The sequence below is a fragment of the Abramis brama genome (genome assembly GCF_963993115.1).
Source record: "Abramis brama genome assembly, chromosome: 23".
Taxonomy (NCBI): domain Eukaryota; kingdom Metazoa; phylum Chordata; class Actinopteri; order Cypriniformes; family Leuciscidae; genus Abramis; species Abramis brama.
The window spans coordinates 29,917,288-29,928,837 of record NC_139985.1 but is presented as its reverse complement, the minus strand read 5'-3'; the positions used below and the strand labels follow the sequence as shown (position 1 = coordinate 29,928,837).

At 40.3% G+C, this 11,550-nt stretch overlaps 1 protein-coding gene across 1 annotated transcript; it reads left to right on the top strand.

The window, feature by feature from the left end:
• Positions 1-5,010: 5,010 nt before the first annotated feature.
• Positions 5,011-5,846, top strand: LOC311074963 (NACHT, LRR and PYD domains-containing protein 3; the record flags this gene model as incomplete). Its single annotated transcript, XM_084102008.1, has 3 exons — positions 5,011-5,162; positions 5,445-5,618; positions 5,708-5,846. The coding sequence occupies 3 exons, from the start codon at positions 5,011-5,013 to the stop codon at positions 5,844-5,846; spliced, it is 465 nt and encodes a 154-aa protein (XP_083958134.1).
• Positions 5,847-11,550: the final 5,704 nt, after the last annotated feature.

The window sequence follows — 11,550 nt, the reverse complement described above, 5'->3', positions numbered from 1 at the left end:
CAATTTTGTTTTTTAACCACTAGAGGGCCAAACGTTACATTGTATATCAATGTTCAAAACATCCCGTTTTTAAAAATATTTTTAAAAAAAAGTCTTTTCTTGGTCATTCCATTTCTCCAACTTTATGGAAACGTTATTTTGAATGTTCTCTGAATACATGTTAATGCAAAAAAAATATATAATAATTTTTAAAAAACACTTCACACAGAGTGTAACGTAATGCCATGCTTTTTTTTTTAAATGACGGGAAAGATCAGCACTCATTAGTTCTGGCTCCTTCTAATGCAGTATGGTAAGTGAAGTTCAAGCTTATTTCTGTATTTCACTTATATATTTCCCCGTATTCTTCTGCACTATTTCTGACACGAAGGATAAATGTTGAATTCAGAATGTTCGCTGTGCTGCAAAATACAGTCACTATAGAACTATAGAAATACTTTTGCCTGGCTCCACAGACTGCGCGTGCACCTCCCCAAACGGACGAGGCGTTTATACTCGCCGCGCTCGCCGTTGTACTATTCTGTGAAACGACGGGGCGACTCAAGTAATTGTCCTCTTAAAGGACAAATCCAGTGAAAAATGAACCTAGGGGTAATTAACACATGGTTACCGAGTCGATCGTTCCCTGCGATGCGTTTTCATGAAAATCGAATGTATAGAGTTTTATCTTTAAAAACAGATTAGCTCATAACAGTAGTATATGGGGCACAGAGTAAGTAAAAATAAATCGCTAGTTAATACCACTAACAAGGCTCAAAATAGCCTCACACTAACATAATGAGGGTCCTTACATACAAACCGAAGCATTGAGAACTTTGTAAGTGTACAGACAGTTTAATAAGAAGATACTTTATAAAGACAGTACATTACGCGTTGACATGCAGGAGCCATCTTGGAAAACAGTCTCGACTAATCGAGCCACGAACGCCGTGCTACGTTAGATTTCACAAACGTAATTCCTATCGACCAGCTATCCTATCGACGGCGTTCGTGACTCGATTAGTCGAGACTGTTTTCCAAGATGGCTCCTGCATGTCAACGCGTAATGTACTGTCTTTATAAAGTATCTTCTTATTAAACTGTCTGTACACTTACAAAGTTCTCAATGCTTCGGTTTGTATGTAAGGACCCTCATTATGTTACCGTGTTAGTGTGAGGCTATTTTGAGCCTTGTTAGTGGTATTAACTAGCGATTTATTTTTACTTACTCTGTGCCCCATATACTACTGTTATGAGCTAATCTGTTTTTAAAGATAAAACTCTATACATTCGATTTTCATGAAAACGCATCCCAGGGAACGATCGACTCGGTAACCATGTGTTAATTACCCCTAGGTTCATTTTTCACTGGATTTGTCCTTTAAAGGATTAGTTCACCTCAAAATTAAAATTTCCTGATAATTTACTCACCCCAATGCCATCCAAGATGTTCATGTCTTTCTTTCTTCAGTGGAAAAGAAAAAAAATAAGTTTTTTGAGGAAAACATTTCAGGATTTTTCTCCACACAATGGACTTCAACGGTAACCAAATTGTTGAAGTCCAAATCAATGCAGTTTCAAAGGGCTCTGCACGATCCCAGCTGAGGAACAGGGTCTTATCTTGCGAAACAGTCGGTCATTTTCTAAAAAATATATATATATATTATATATATATATACATCCCCCTGTCTCAGTGCAGCAGTCTGTCGTGTAAGGAGTACAAAATTCCCTCCACTCACGCGATATGAATACCCTCCTGTCTCAGTGCAGTCGCCAAGTCACTATGGCGGCTGACTGTACTAAGGGACGTGCAACACCTAAGCGGAACTCACTGGATAGTGGACTAGTGGGCGCTATCTTTTGGCTTATGTGAGCCAGGAACTGTACGAAGACCCCCCTTAACATGAGAGCTCACTCAACGAGGTCTATCGCCTCTTCAGGGGCCAGGTCTAAAGCGCGTCTTTAGGGTTGTATGTTTGCAGCCGGCTGGTCTTCACAGAACACATTCGTCAGGTTTTACAAGTTGAATGTGCCGTCCTTGGCGTCTCAAGTGCTTTCGGTGAGTGATTAACCTCACTTATCTCCTAGTCTTGAGTCTTGCTATTGACTACGTGTGCACACAGTTGTTGCCGCTTCGGCTGATGACGCTGTGCTTATGTACATACTGATGTGATTACTGTGGTTATGTTGCCCTGCATTCTTCAGTGCAACTTGCTATTCTGAATCTGATAACATATTCTGCTCTACTCTGTGATTGGTGTAGCCTTAGCCCAGTAACTTCGGCGTGATCTTCACCTCTCGCGCGGCGGGATTGATTCTGCAGGGGAAGACGGCTGAGTAGCCAGTGGAGTGTTTAAAAGGTTTCGTGGCCACGCCCCCCTCCGGTGCCTGATTTAACTATGTCGTATAGATCGATGTGCAGTACCACTGCTTGCACTATTAGCTACTGTATATGTAGCTGATGCATTCATGACACAGACTTGTGTTTTCCATGGTTTCTGAGGGCACTACGGCTGAAGCTATCGTAAGAGCTGGGTAATACCTATGCACTGATACGCTGTTGCTTATCATTCCATGCTCTGCATTTCATCAGTCCAGCGTTGCTCAACTGTGCGTAGTTGGGTCTGACCCTCTGCCAGCTTGATGTCTGGTGTTTCAACTAGGTCCGGTACCCAACCGAAATGAACGCCCATCAAATGAACAAACTATGTGTACATTCATGAATGTTGAGTGCGGTGCGTTCTGCATGATCGACTGATCATAGTCCATTCAGAGAGTGTTTTAATCCATCTCATCTTCTGCTTCCCAGAGAAGTAGAACTGGGCCTTGTTGTGGTGTGATCTCGAATTTCACAGGGGCTCTCACAGTTTGTAACTTTTACCTCCGCTTGTTCGAGCTGAGAAGTTTCTCCCTTTAAGTGTCCTCAGGAAGCTCCCAGGCTGATGCCAGTGTTTTGCTATGCTCTCACTGACATGATGAAGATAGCGAGACTAGCAGCCCTCTCATGTCTGTTCTCACATCCCCCGCTTGTTGCGGGCATCAGGAACAGTAAAAGCCTGTGTGTCAGGTTCATTCCGCTGTGCAGTGCACTAAGTCGGAGATGTTTACTGAAACATGCTTTCAAGTGGGCGCATTGAGACAGACCCTCGCACAGAGTTGGCCAGGGTACTGGATTATATCAGTGTGTCTGATATATACCTCTTTTTGGTCAGACAGCCCCTGTCAGTGGCCTTGTCTTTTGCAAGAGTACTTGAACACCTCTCTGGTCAGTTCTGTGATTAAATGTCTCCTCGCTCGCATTGCAATGTTGCCTTGCAAGAGGATTATATCTACAACGTGAACTGACTTTGTCGGTGTTGTCAAAACAGGTCATGTAACTATTATGACAGTTGTCAGAGTCAAAGACAGACACAAAACCAGCATGAAGAATAAGTATGAAAGATTATTTGAGGGACTGAAACTCCAAGAGAATGAAACCCTCCTGAACAGGATATACACACAGCTCTACATCACAGAGGGAGAGAGTGAAGGAGTGAATGAAGAACATAAGGGTTTTACAGATGGAGAAAACAGCCAGAACACAACACTCACAAAACACTCCAATCTACTGCAATGACATCTTTAAAGCCTCTCGTGTACCAGGATGTGAGGAGAAAGAGCAAATCAAGACTATTCTTACTAAAGGCATCGCTGGAATCGGAAAAACTGTCTCTGTGCAGAAGTTCATTCTGGACTGGGCCGAGGGAAAAGCCAATTAGGATGTAGATTTCATGTTTGTGCTTCAATTTTGAGAGCTGAACTTGATCCGAGATCATCAGTACAGTCTTCACAGACTTCTGCTGGACTTTCATCCTGAACTTCAAGATCTGGACTCAAAGATTTATGAGGAGTGTAAAGTTGTGTTATTCTTTAATGGTCTGGATGAAAGCAGAATGACACTGATGTTTTCAGATGCTCAGGAAGTTTCTGATGTGACTGAGACTTCATCAGTTGGTGTGTTGATGTCAAAGCTCATGAAAGGAGATCTGCTTCCCTCGGCTCTCATCTGGATCACCTCCAGACCAGCAGCAGCCAGTCAGATCCCCTCCAAATATATCCACCATCTGACAGAGATTCAGGGATTCAATGAGCCTCAGAAGGAGGAATATTTCAGGAAGAGAATCAGTGATGAGCATCAAACCAACAGAATCATCTCACACATCAGAAGAGCAAGAAGCCTCCACATCATGTGCCACATACCCGTCTTCTGCTGGATCTCCTCCACTGTGCTTCAGAAGCTCCTGGAAGAAGATCTGAGTGCAGAAATCCCTCAAACTCTGACTGAAATGTACATCCACTTCCTGCTGATTCAGATCAACATGAGGAATCAGAAGTATGAAGAGGGAGATCCAGAGAAACTCCTGCAGTCCAACAGAGAAGTGATTGTGAAACTTGCTGAAGTGGCTTTCCATCAGCTGATGAAGGGCAATGTTATGTTCTATGAGGAGGACCTGAGAGAGAGCGGCAATTACGTCACTGACGCCTCAGTGTATTCTGGGATTTGCACTGAGATCTTTAAGGAGGGATCTGTGATTCGTCAGAGAAAAGTCTACAGCTTCATTCATCTGAGTGTCCAGGAGTTTCTCGCTGCTTTCTACGTGTTTTACTCACATGTGGTCAAGAACAAGGAACCACTGCTTGGATTCAGATTTTACAGAATTTAAGACTCTCTGTATTATCTACTAACATCAGCAGTAGATAAAGCCCTCATCAGTCAGAATGGACAGCTGGATCTGTTCCTGCGGTTCCTGCTAGGTGTCTCACTGGAGTCCAATCAGAGACTCTTACAGGATCTACTGACTCACACAGAGAACAGCTCAGAGAACATCAGAGAAACCACACAGTACATTAAAGAGAAGATCAAAGATCTAAATGATTTATTATCTCTCAGCTGGTCCATCCATTAATCTGTTCCTCTGTCTGCTGGAAGTGAAAGATCAGTCTCTGTCTATAGAGATTCAGAATTTTGTGAAATCAGACAAACACTCAAAGATGTATCTCTCTCCTGCTTACTGCTCAACAATCTCCTACATGCTTCAAATGTCAGAGGAGGCGCTGGATGAGCTGGACCTCAACAAATACAACACATCAGATGAGGGTAGAAGAAGACTGATACCAGCTGTGATCAACTGCAGAAAAGCTCTGTGAGTTATTAACAACCTTAGTCTTAAAGGTGTTGTGACAGGCCTTTTCATTAATTTAATGTGTTCCTTGAGGTTCACTTACAATGTTAGTAAAGTTGTTTTTGCACAAAATCTTCAATAAATGATTATTTTCCCACCCTCATTCTGACCTTCTGCCAGAAGCACACAGTTTAAGTAATAAATACCCTTTGATTGGCTAAATTAATCTTTCTCCTTGTCACCTCATTCGCCACGTTTCCACGGTCAGTACATGTTGTTTAAGAATTTATTATTCTATTGTAGATTGCCCAACTGTAATATCACTGCTCAGTGTAGTGAGAGTTTGTCATCAGTGCTCCAATCCTCAAACTGTGTCCTGAGAGAGCTGGATCTGAGTAACAATGACGTGCAGGATTCAGGAGTGAAGCTGCTCTCTAATGGACTGAAGAATTCAAACTGTCAGCTGCAGATACTGAGGTATTAAGAACATATGAAAGATTGTTTACTGTCTTCCGGTCATAATATTGATGTGTGTCTGTAGATGATCTGACTGTGTGTGTCTGTAGGTTGTCTGGCTGTATGGTGACAGAGGAAGGCTGTGGTTTTGTGTCTTCAGCTCTGAGTTCAAACCCCTCACACCCGAGAGAGCTGGATCTGAGCTACAATCACCCAGGAGATTCAGGAGTCAAACTGCTCTCTGACTAATCAAAGGATCCAAACTGCTCACTGCAGATACTCAAAAGTTAGAAATCTAAATCAGGCACACACACTGTTCTGAATCTGTAAAAAACGAGTAATAAGTTTGCTTTAATATTTCTATTGTAAACCGATCATCAAATTAAAAAATAATAATTTTGTGATTAATTTAATCATGAACCCATTTATGAATCATAGATGTGAACTAATGACAGTATATCTAGGATATGAAAATTTTGGTTGATACCGATAATTCTTTGTATTTGAAAACTGATATCCGATTTGTTAGTGATAAATCTAAATCCAAATTTTGATATACTTTGAGAGACTGATTTCAAAACAAAAGCCTCACCATTAAAAGCCATGTCCCTTAAACTTTAACATAAATCAAACGTATACAGTAGCCTAGTTTTAACCAGTGTAAGATTCCTTAACTTTTCAAATAAATTTTACACGCCTATGGTGGATTTTTAGAGGTGTGACGAGATCTTGTGCCATGAGATCTTGCGAGACTAAAATGTGATGAGATTTCTCATAGAGTGAAAAGCTGTCTCATGATATCACCATTACGAAGCGTGAGAGTGAAATTAGCATAGAATATGCCACCGCTACATTCGCCTTCACTGTCGGTTTGCTGTTTTTATAAAAAATAAAAACCATTGACTATTGTAAACTATTGTAAAGGTCTGCTCTGCTCATCCAGCACGGGTGGCAGTGGCACACAGTGCAGCAGGAATCACAGTTCACTGATCGCGTGACGATGGTGGAGGATTCGTTACGCAACAGAGCCTAAACGTCTGATAAATGTCTTATCTTGTAGAATGCGCACTCAGCACAGCCCAGGGTGGGAATTATGTAATTTTAGGGGCAAGGCCATTTGGCCTCCACCTTTTTTTTTTTTTTAGGGGCACCAAGGCCATATGACAGGGCACAAAGGCCATCATACAATTCGATGGTTTTCCCATTCAGATTGATAGCATAACATCCTAATTTGGAATAAGACATGGATTATGACTTTTTTAATAAAAAAAACATTTTTTAATGAGAGAGAGAGAGAGCGCCATTACATCCAGAAGGTATACACCCTCACACAACAATAGAAACAACATAAATGCCAATAAAAGCATTCAGAAACACCACAAATGCCAATAAAAGCATTCAGAAACAACACAAATGCCAATAAAAGCATTCAGAAACAACACAAATGCCAATAAATTAATAATTTCCTGCATTGTCGAACGCTCTTCTTCATGTGTTTCAAATATGGACTATAATGTGTAGTAGAGCGCCCTCAGGCTGCTGGTATGAATTGAAAACACAGCACATCAGTATACAGCGCTCATAATGATTACATCGACGCATTTGGCTATAAATTCAATAAAATATTATTCCTGTCAACAGAAATCTGATGTAAACTGAGAATATATCAATATTTCTCCAAATCTGCACACTTTTGAGCTAAAAGCCGTGAGGGACGTTGTTTTGTGAATCGCTTTCATGACGACAGCACAGGAGTTTTTTATGAATGGGAGCGTCTGACGCTCATAATTCATATTAAAGGTATCGACTCATTTTTGCATTTCATAACTCCTGACACAAATTAAGACATAACTGTCAATATAAATTTCTCAGAATACAATAGTGGTCAAATACTGAAACGTGAGTCTTATATCTTTTTAATGATGTAAGTTATAGTTTGTCAAGGTAATAACATTAAATCTTATAGTAACTTTGAACTATTCAAAAAAAAAACGCTTCAGTGCGCTGACGCCGTTACCTCTGGAACCTTGCATAGGGCCCTTTTCTGAAAAGGGCACTTATCTACTAGCAAATAGATTTTGATATTTTTAGGTCAAACCGTTCTTGTCTGTCAGTCATATAATGCAGGTCTATCACGGTCTCAAAGAGCATCCACAGAGTCCAAATTAAAACAATTCCCCATCGTCCAAATTAAACAATTCCCCATCGTAAGTACACATTGATGGCCTAAGACACGAAACGAGCGGTTTGTGTGAGAAAACGAACAGTATTTATATCGTTTTTACCTCTTGTAACACAGCGACGTCCAAGTGATCTGAGGGCGCCCGCGCTTCCTGCTGTGTGACGTGTGCGCAGACTGGTGCATAGATAGAAATATAGATTTCGCCTTGGCTACGGCAGTTCATGAACGAATGCCGTAGCCAAGGCGAAATCTAGTGTATATATCTATGCACCAGTGTCGACAACAGTGTCGTTCTTCTGTTGGTGCTGACGTTACAAGCTTCTTGCACTGCTGTTTTGATGCGTGAGATCATCGATGTGATTATGACACTGCACCTGCGCGAATCCACAAACTAATTGAAGTTCAGAGACTACTTGGGTGGAACTTGGACAGGGCCAGGGCACACAGGCCACTGTGGCCGTACAATGATTTTTTTTTTCACGGGGCATTAAGGCCAAAGTGTAGGGCAACGGCGGCCATGGCCGCGTGGCCGCGGTATAATTCCCACCCTGGCACCGCCGCTCCCTATACATGGAGTACGTGCCATTGCGAATCTGAAAGTGAAAGCCTGGGTGTGCTTTACAGCTTCCTGGTCATGTCGTCACCCGACTATGACGTCCCATCATGCACTTGGACTGAGTTCACTCATTTGCTTTAGCTGTAATCACGCAGAGGCATTCCATTTCACGCAGCGAGAGTATCGAAAGGGAAATAAATATCATTAGGTCAGTGTAAGAATCATGACACATTTGGAAAGTCCTCATAATGATCTATGGCGGTGTGTGTCTGTGAGTGAGTGTGTGTGTGTGTGTTTTTTATATATTTAGTTCCCACATAAATGAAGTTGTCAACGTTTACTCACCCTCATGTTCAAAACTGTATGTTAAAGTGTATATCAGAATCTTTATATACCTTATTTCCCACACAGTGAAAAATATTGAGAAAATATTCTTGCAGAACTATCTCTTAATCTTTATTGTTTTCATTTGTATTTAAATGTTCAAGTTATTTTTGTTTCGAAAATGTTTAAACTTTTTTTAAAAGACAACACTGAAGTTTATCTTTTCAACCAGTTTTTTGTAATGTAATTCAGTACCATGACAAAAGCTTCAGCAATTATTGTGACATAAATATAATACAATCCCATGATTAATTCTTGCACTTTTAATCTCCAAACTTTACTGTCTCTGACAGATGGAGATTCTGTACAGGGAGAAATACAGTGCATTTGGAAAGTATTCACAACGCTTCACTTTTTCCACATTTTGTTATGTTACAGCCTTATTCCAAATTCTTATTCTCAGCAGCACATTTGGACTTTATAATACATTTTTTCATAATCACTAAAGTATGGATTCTGGTGCAGTATTCAGGGATTTCTTTATTTTTCTCAGATTTTAAGGGTTAAAATAAAGTTTATGGTGGTAAATGTGATCATCACTGACTTTTTTTATCATTTGGTTTCACATTACATTTAAATTAAAGATTTAAAAAAAATCTACTTAAAATACTGTTACCAATTATACAACCAGACCCTAAAAATGCTAATATTATCGTTAATATTTTATGATATTTTATGTATTATTGTTGTTGCCATGTCGTGGACACGCTGTGTTTTTCGATGCGAAAGACAAACTACTTTGTTTGGCCTTCCAAAAGAGGACACAATTAGAAAACAGTGTTTCAGCTTTATTTACAACACTGTTCCAGAACAGTACAACTAAAATATTTGACTGTGTGCTGCGCATTTTTGGGAGGACTGTTTCCAGAACCTGTGAGAGTACAAGGCCGGCTGTGCACAAAGGCTGATTCTAAATACATTCTGGCGCTTCTGTCTCACACAGCCTGTAAGTATGTTCTCATATTTTAAGATTTTCGATTTTAAGATTTTTTACGATCACAAATGATGCAGACATAGTTTTATGTTTACATAGTGTTCTCACACCCGTAGCGCGGCGTGACGCGCTAAAAAGACAGTATAAATCATTATAATCAGTAATTATGTCCCCAATGAATAAAGCCTTACCAATCTGAAACGATGTGGTCTGATCGATTAGCTTGGTCATTGGTTAATACTGTATAGAGTTGTTCCACCCTTTGCAACAATAACAGCTTCAACTCTTCTGGGAAGGCTTTCCATAAGCTTTAGGAGTGTGTTTATGGGAATTTTTGACAATTCTTCTAATGTTCTATGGGGTTGAGCTCAGGACTCTGTGCAGGCCAGTCCAGTTCCTCCACACCAAACTCCTCATCCATGTGTTTATGGACCTGCTTTGTGCACTGGTGCGCAGTCATGCTGGAACTGGAACATCCCCAAACCCTTCCCACAACGTTGGGAGACGGGGTGTTGCGATAAGGGGCTTAGCCCCTGAGAACAATGACCTGAACACACTGCATGAACTAAACACAATGATTACCAGTACTCCAGTTGTCTGTTTTGGCTATAACCATCGCTCTTCCTCTTGACCAGTCAGTTTAGCAGCTTGCTGTCTTCTTCGTTTCTTTTATTAATATTCTTAATCAAGGCCGTACTCAGGGTTTTTCTAAATACAGAGGTCCCAAATGTGATCTTGCAAGGCGGGTTGGGGGGCATAACCCCCCCGAGAAAATTTAGATTTGCCCGGTCTACACATGTGCATTGTAAGATGTTTGAAGGCACAAAAAGTTTATAACAGCAGCTTTAAAAGCATGTCAGTGGGCAGTAGCATACATTATTTGTCAGATTTAACAGATTCTTAAACATGAGAATCAGTTTAAATGTCGCAATGAATGATCCACACTACAAAATGGAAATGCAGAATGTTTATGCTTATTGTTGACAATACACAATCACATATTCCAAACAGGAATGGCCTTAAATGAGAAATGATTCAAGGATTGAATAGATGTTACATTTCTATCAAATTCCAATGCAATCCTTCTGTGTCTAGAGGCATAAATTAGCTATTAGTGTGAGAATCAAAGATCAGTTTCAGCAACTTGTTTCTTTCCTAAATTATTCAATGTTTTTAGACTAATCAGTTCAATTAATGGTTCAATTGCTCACTCATAAAGGCAGTAACATGTCGCCACCTACTGGCTTAAAGATGCAAGTTGCGCAAACACAGACAAGTTGAGTAATACAAACAGTGAAAAGTCCCAGTGCTGATTCTGGGGAAAAATTCAAACACATTTGAGGTTTACAAATATATATTTATACAATAATAATGGCAATATGTTTATGAGTGCTTGTGTTGTTAAATTGAGCTTATAGTTTCCACTGTCATTGGCAAAGATGTACAGTATATCTTAAATAGGAATCCATTGTAATAATGTTAATCTCATGGGCACAATCTGCAATACCTGCTCTCCCTCTCTCATCTCAATCACCTTCTCTCTTTCTTCTTCTCTTAGTCTCTTTATCTTTACCTGTATATCTTCCCTTCCCAATGCTAAGGTTTGATTGATACAGTCTTTGCAAACTGATTATTTCTGTCGGTCGTTTAAAACTTCTATCGTAAAACAGCTTTTTAGCTACTTGCATGTTCTCTCGCTCTGTATGACGTACTCTACCACAGCCAGCCGCTCAGACTGCTTTTCATCACGGACAGACGGATTTCAAGTACTTGGAGAACAAAATGTTATACAACCTATTTTATTTGTGAAGTGAAACATACTATATTCCATAAGATAAGGGGCTTTTGACAAAACATCAGGGGCTTAAGCCCCCAAAGCCCCCCTCTTGCAACGCCA